This window comes from Strix aluco, chromosome 1 (assembly GCF_031877795.1).
Source record: "Strix aluco isolate bStrAlu1 chromosome 1, bStrAlu1.hap1, whole genome shotgun sequence".
NCBI classification, from domain to species: Eukaryota; Metazoa; Chordata; class Aves; order Strigiformes; family Strigidae; genus Strix; species Strix aluco.
The window spans coordinates 1,601,557-1,608,636 of NC_133931.1; the positions used below are offsets into that span (position 1 = coordinate 1,601,557).

Below are 7,080 nucleotides of genomic sequence, written 5' to 3' on the forward strand. Positions count from 1 at the left end.
GGAGGGGGGCATGAACGCAGAAGGTCCTGGTGGGTGAAGGGAGTCATGGATGCACTTGAGGAGGGCTGTGCCTGAGCAGGGTCCGGCATGCAGGGAGCCCTCCTCCTCCTCCTCCTCCTGTCTCTTTCCTTCGGGGAATAAAGGCGGGGGGGGGGGGCGGGGGGGCGGATGGAAAACGCTTTTGGGACAGAGCCAGGGGAAAGGTGACTCTGCTCCCGCGGGGCTCCCAGCCGCTGGCGCCATGGGCACTGTGTGTGTGTGTCCCCCCCCCGCCCTCCACTTCTCCGGCCCCGGCTCCTCAGAACGGGGAAACGAAACCAGGCGGGGCCGGGGGGAGGCGGTGGGAGGGAGGTGGCGGGGAGGGGCCACCGGCCTTTCCCCACCCCCGGCCCTGCCGCCAGCCCTGCGCGCAGCTCGCCACCCTGCGCATCTCGCTGGCCCCCACCGCCTCACCATGAAGGCGCTCCTGCTCGCTGTGCTGGCTGCGGTGCTGTGCGTGGAGAGAGGTAAGGGGGGGGGGGATACCCGCGTCCCCCACACCCCCCCCCGCTCTGGCCACCATCATCCCGAGGTCCCCCAGACCCTCCCCAGCCCTGGGTTTGGGAGCAAACTGGCGGGGGGGTGGAGGGTGGGGGGTGTGTGTGTGTGTGCTGCGTCTTGCAGAGTGAGCTCTGGAAGTTGGACGTTTGCGGGGGGGGGGGGGGGGGGCGGGGAGAGGGTTGTAAAGAGGCTGGGGGGGGACAGAACTGAGCCGTGCTGGGGTTTGGTGGGGGGGTGGAGGGGTGTCTTATCCAAAACCTGCCTCGCAGCAGTGTCCCTCTTGCAGCAGGAACTTCAGGGCGTCCGTGCCAGTGTGGATAGGTGTGCTGCTCCAGCTGGGCACGTAGATATTTTGGAGCTTTTCCCAGTTACAGCTGGAACAAAGACCAGGGCCCCGGCTCCGCTCCCCCTTTTTTTCGGCGCAGCGAACCGGGGTAACGGCGTCCAAAGGGGCTGAGATGCAGCCGAGGGGAAAGGAGGGTGGAGGGGAGATGGAGCCCAGCCCTGGCAATGGCTGATGGAGCAAAGTCTGGGCAGAGCCACTCGTGATCTTGGCTCCTGTGTGTACCCCCCCCCCCACCTCGCCAGCATCCTTCGGGGCAGGCTGCGGTGGCCAAGGGACCAGCATCGCCCTGCGAGGCGCCTCTATGGGGCTGCCACCCAAAAACTGGGGTGAACGCGCTTGTGCTTCCCTGTCGCCGGGTGTTAAACACTGCAAGTTGTCCGAGTAGCAGGGTCTGCAGTCCCCGCCTTCCCGGCGACTCCATTTCTGGCTACCCAAACTCCATGGGGCCCTGCAAAGCCCCATATTGTTTCCATATGGCGATGCTTGGAGAAGCCAAACAAAGAGCAAACAGGAGAGTTCTGGGCCCTCTGAGCCCCTGCTCGGGAAACACGGGCCCTTCTTATCTCCTGAGGACAGCGGTGAGAAGAAACTAGTTGTTTGCTGCCCTGCGCATACCCCCCCTTTCCCGAGGGGTCCAGAAACAACTGGTAATTCAGAGCCCAGCTGGCATGTGCTCAGCTCCAGCTGGGAGGATGGGCTGTCCAGGCCAAGGCACTAAGGGGTTTTTCACTTCCCACCCCCTCCTCCAAAAAAACCTTTCCACTGTAAAGTAAGTTCTTAGCCAGGCAAAAGGTTTTTTTTTTTTTGTTTTTTTGTTTTTTTTTTTTTGTAGGTAGCTTTATCCCCAGATGCTTCCAGCGCATCCAGGGAGTCTTTTGCAGAAAAGCTTTACCCCCTGCTCGAAGTACCCCGAAGATCTTTCGTATGGTATATAAGGATCTTGTCTAAGAGCGATGGAAAAAGAAAAAGCGTTTGGCGTAGGGACCGGATGGAAGAACTGCCGAAGCAACAGCATTTTTCACCGGTTCGGGCTTCTAAAGGCATTTTTTTTTTTCCCCTGCATTACCCTTTCCAAGAATGGATTCAACCTCTTATCTGAGGAATTCCCCCATATAATCTGCTCTGTTTTGGGAGCTCTTTGTTCCTCCGAGGAGCTGAGCAGCAAACAAATAAACACATAAATTCTTCCTGTGGAAGAATGCTGCATTTTCTAGTTGGTGAAAACGAGGCTTCCCTTTTGCATTGTTCAGTCTTGGGCTTTTTTTTTTTTTTTTCCCCCTTCCCTTCTTTTTTTGTAGCCTTGAGCCCCAACTCTTTGCTCTGTCTCCAGCTGTGTAAAATAATTTTGCCACCCCTCTTGTGCCTTTTGTCTAAAACACTCAGCCTGCTTGCTCTCTTAACTCTGCAGTGGGTTATTTACTTATCTGTTTAGCTGGGGCAGAAAGTGGCACGAGTTATGATTGAGCATTTCCTCTCTTAAACTACGTTGAAAGACTTGCCTCTCCTGGAAAGATTTTGTCTGTATTAAGACAAGGGTAATAGGTAGGTGTGACAAAGAAAAAGATCGGGCCAAGTAGGAGATGCTATGGTAGGAGCATAGATTAGTCACGTGACGGAATTTTATGCCTAAAGGCATTTTTATGTGCATGTACAAATATTTCTGATGTGTTTGTATCTGGAACCTCTAAGCCTTAATGAATAGCACTGCACCACTCGAATTGTCTGTTCAGCGTAATGAGCAAATACATATGAGGACATATGTTCTACCATAATGCCCACAGGAAGCCTATAATCCACTTCATTCCTGGTTGCAGACAGTTCCTGTGAAATGGGATCGATGAGTCAATTTGCCTCCTCAGTTTGCCCTCGGGGTGGTTTCAAGGAGAAGGTTTTGGGACAGGTCACCTGAGACTGGAGAGCAGGAACATGCTGGGGATGAGATGGGTTTCACTCTGAGGTCCTAGACTGAGTTTTGGCCAACCCATGGAAATGCTCTTGAGGGCTCAGCAAGGGACAATGACAGGCTGTCCACTCAACAGCTGGCTCCATCCTCCTCCCACTCTCCTAGATCCCCTGATGAATCTCTCCTGGGGCTTTTGACTCAACTGGTGGCCCTGTAATCCTGGATGCTGTGTGTAGGTTGTGGCTGCCGCGTTGGCAGGCTCAGGTAACTCGGTTTTGTTGCAAGGATCGTTGGCAGACTGATGACTGTTGGGGGATGTATGAGACAGTCCAGGAAATTCTTGCTTAGGAGGTTATGGTGTTGGTTTTGTCTCCAAAGCAGAGTCCTTTGGCTGCCCTGATAGTGACATTCAGGATCTCCCACTAACCCGCTTTAATCTGTTTCCTTGAGATCATGTTTTTGTTTTCTTTCCCTCCCTTGGCCATGGCTGCTCAAAAGTCATTCCTCTGAGAACAACTGTTATTTTTTTCCCAATTTTCTCGTAAAAAGCTTTTATCTTCCTGAGAGAAACAGGATCAAGAAGAACCTCAAAGGTCACGCAGACCCACGGCAGAGTGGGACAGCTGCTGACCAATATTTATCCAACTTATTCTTCAGAATACTCTATGACAGGGACTGCTGAGCCTCAGCGAGCTCTCCTAGGGCTTCACCAACTTCACCTCCTTAGGATAATCTGTTTGTGGTGGGGCTGAAAGAGGTAGGAGCAGGAATGATGCTGCCTTGCACTTCCCATCCTGAATCAGCCCCCTGTGTTTGCATCCTGTAAACACAGAAGAGAAGGGCAGTGCCTCATGGAAGGACTTGCGGTCCGAGTGCTCCAAAATCAGAGCCCGTGAAACATCGGGAGCAGACCTGGTCTGTCTGTGTATGTAGGTCAACAATTGCAGTGCGGATGTGATGTTCCTGTATGTAAAATACAGAGATATCTGTCCACTGCAAAGTGCATATGTCCCTGCTGAGTCACCGGTCCAGGCTGTTTCTGCAACCATTTCCCACCACTGAATGCTATTTTCCAATCTTTTTCTCTTTCTTGGGCAGATTTGAAGGATGAGGGATGGGAGCTGGCTGATGCAGTCCATCCTGCTGATGTAGGATAAAACATTTTAGGGGACCTGCCATGGAGGAAGGCATGCTTTTTTTGCTATCCCCCTGGTCCAAATTACAAAGTTTGGTTGTGTATGCTGCCTTTATGTGCTATAACTCCCTGGGTAGCGGGACAGTGCAGGTCTTGCTGCAATACTGGGCTTGCTCTAGCTGAGAAATCATTTCCACCATGTGTGCTAGATCGATCGTAGCCTCAGCGTTGTACCCTGCTGCCAAAGGCAGGTCATGGAAAACTCAAACCCATGGTCACGCCTGGAGCATTTCCCATCAGTGTCCATGGTAGCTGAGATGAATAAGCCCAGATCTCAGGTTCCAGGCTGCAGGCCTGAACTTGCCTCCATTGTATAGTTTCACGTGGGCAGTTGTAGCTTGAACCCACTCTTGGTGCAAACAGGAACATGCCGTAAGGCACCAGGCTGACCTGTGGTGGTGTTGAGGCTTTAGCTGACAGTTGATGCTGCCAAGAGTGGGAAATGTATCCCTTATGCTTGAGCCCTTCACTTGGCCAGTTTTTTGGGGAAAAAAACCTATCGCAGATTGATACAGCCGAAACAGCAAGCGTGGCTGTGGCCAGATGGGGTGCGTGCCATGTGTCACAGGTGGGCACCACCACGCGAGGAGGTCTTCCCACCAGCCCCTAACCGAGGTGTGCCTTTCTCTTGCAGCCCACACGCTCATCTGCTTTTCATGCTCGGATGCATCCTCCAACTGGGCCTGCCTGAAGCCTGTCAAGTGTGGGGAGAATGAAAACCACTGCGTGACAACATATGTTGGAGTGGGAATCGGTGAGTGGTGACAGGATGTTCTGCCCCTCTTGGCTGCTCTCCTGGGTCACCTGCTGAGCTGCAGGAAGGTTTTCCTTCCTTTGGCTGGAAAAAGGGGAAAGTTCTGCTTAGCAGCGGAGTGTCAGACCATCCCAAGGGAATTTTTACAAGGGACATGCTGCCAGACGGAGTCACGTTAAAGCCCGCGTGCCTGCACCAATGCCGGGAGTCCGAGGGGAATCTCGTGGTGGGGGCGGGGAGGTTGCTGATGAATAAGTGAAAGTGTGGAGGATGCTGCAGGCTTCCTCTGTAGGAAGCTCCAGGGTTGCCCTTCCTGCTTTCGCCCCCTGTTCAAGTCATTCACCCCCGAGTCCCACCGTTGCTTCTTTGCTCTCTGTGGACAAGGTGGGGTTGCCAGGAAGGGAGATTTGCAGGTTTCCTCCCTACATGCCAGGAAAGATGTGGGGCAGTCTGTGCTTCCTGGCTGCTGCTTCTAGGGAAGCAGGCTGCTCTGGCACGTCTCCTGGCCCTATTGCAGGGTCCAGCCTGGCTCGCCTTGCTCTCCCTTGCAAGAGGGAGGGGTGTTGCATGCCCGAGTTGCAGGGTCCGCAATGTGGGCGGGTCGTGCGTGCACACATGGAGACTGGGAGCTTTTCTAAACCTGTCGTCTTAGCACAGTGCTAGTGTTTCCTATTTCCTGGTGCTAAACGTGTGCTGCGCCTCTCTCGCAGCCTCCATGCTCGAAACACAGAATTCGCTCACAAGTGCCTCCCCGGTGCTCTGTACGCCCCATGCTCCCTGTCTTGTTTGAGGAGTCCCAGGGTCAAGCTCAAGTGGGATTTTTGAGTTTCTTCACTGGAGCTGTTGCGGCCAAACTTGGCCGATAGCCTGGAAGGGGCGTCCCTGGGGTGTTGCATGTTCTCTAGGGTATGTGTGGGAGGTTATCGCGGGCGTTCCTTGAAACGGGTGGGCTGGCTGAGATTACTGTCGTAGCCTGACGCCGAGAAGCACTTCATCCTTTCCGTGCCGCTTGTGACACTTCGGCTATTTCAGTACGGTTATTTCCTTTGCAGAACAGGTGATCAGAAAGCCGAGAAACACTCTAAACCGCTCTCCTTTTGCTTTTTTTTTTTCCTTTTCCCCCTGCCCCAACCTAAATTCAGGCGGGAAGTCTGACCAGTCCATCTCCAAAGGATGCTCCCCCATTTGCCCCAGCGCCGGGATTAACCTCGGCATAGCGGCTGCCTCCGTTTACTGCTGCGACTCCTTCCTCTGCAACATCAGCGGTTCCAGCAGCGTGAAAGCCAGCTACGCGGTCCTGGCCTTGGGGGTCCTCGTTAGCTTCATCTACGTCCTCAGGGCTCGCGAATGATGGGGCTGGCCGAGGAAGAGCCGTCTTCCATGGGCCGTCGCAGGTCTCATTAGCCAATATCTTCTCTGTCGCTGTCTGCAAGGAGATCCTCTACTTCTCAGCAGGCTTCCAAGGTGGTTGTTTTCCAGACTTTATGCTCTTCCAGCATTGGAGACCTGGGCGGTTTGGCCAAGCTGTTGTCCTCCTTCTGTGGACATACCCCACTGCACTCTCACACCTCCTTGGCAAAGGTGGATCGTTTTGGAAGGGTTTCTGCTTTTATACCTAATTACCCCCCTCCCCCTTCATTTCTAACGTTGGTTAAAACAAGGCTGGGACTCGCCGAGAACCGATTAACCCCAGACACCACCCGGTCAAGCGTTCAGACGTTCCTGCCTCTCGCCTCCGGAGGTGCCTGGCACCGGCGTGCTCCAGCGTGTGGGTTGCCCGGACATCGGGAATGCATGACCCGAAGAGAGACACATTCCCGGCCCCTTGCAGCTGCAGTCTCTTTTTATAAAATCCTTTCGTTTCTTCTGATCCTGGGCTGACTTTTCTGGAAAACAAATGACGTGTACCTTGTCCTTCCGAGCTCTGTAAGTGCCAGACCTGAATAAACATGCTCCTGTTGTTACCTGAGATGGGACGTGTGCTGTGTGTGTTTCCTTGCTCCAGAGAGAGAGATTAGAAACGCTGTTGTGGAAAACCCAAATATTATGCCTGGCACGAGGGCCTCTTACCCTCTCAAGCAGCTTTTGAGTGCTTCTTCTCGGCATTCCTTCCAGTTCACCTCTCAGCATCAAGTCCATCTTCTCCCTGTTGCTGTCCTTTCTGATAAACACCCCTGGGCCAGCTTGTTTCACCTCTTGAGAATTGCCTTTTCCAGGTGCATTTTAGTGAAAAATGCCAGTTATTGGGGTCTGAGTCAACCCTGTTAGTCCTAATGGAGCAAGCGCGCTGGGAACAGGACCTCTAAAAATGAGTCTGCCTGTTAACAAAGACTTGGTGCCTC

General features: G+C 53.6%; 1 protein-coding gene across 1 annotated transcript; it reads left to right on the forward strand.

The window, feature by feature from the left end:
* The first annotated feature begins 350 nt into the window (after positions 1 to 350).
* On the forward strand, positions 351 to 6,707 carry LOC141925481 (lymphocyte antigen 6E). The gene is made up of 3 exons (XM_074829871.1): positions 351 to 506; positions 4,619 to 4,738; positions 5,881 to 6,707. The coding sequence occupies exons 1-3, from the start codon at positions 455 to 457 to the stop codon at positions 6,087 to 6,089; spliced, it is 381 nt and encodes a 126-aa protein (XP_074685972.1). The 5' UTR covers positions 351 to 454; the 3' UTR covers positions 6,090 to 6,707.
* Positions 6,708 to 7,080: the final 373 nt, after the last annotated feature.

Bases quoted from the DNA above. Each gene is read 5' to 3' on its own strand.
- LOC141925481 (XM_074829871.1), top strand. From the start codon at position 455: ATGAAGGCGCTCCTGCTCGCTGTGCTGGCTGCGGTGCTGTGCGTGGAG. The intron at 507-4,618 runs GTAAGGGGGGGG...TTTCTCTTGCAG, and splicing joins GGTGCTGTGCGTGGAGAGAG to CCCACACGCTCATCTGCTTT. The intron at 4,739-5,880 runs GTGAGTGGTGAC...ACCTAAATTCAG, and splicing joins ATATGTTGGAGTGGGAATCG to GCGGGAAGTCTGACCAGTCC.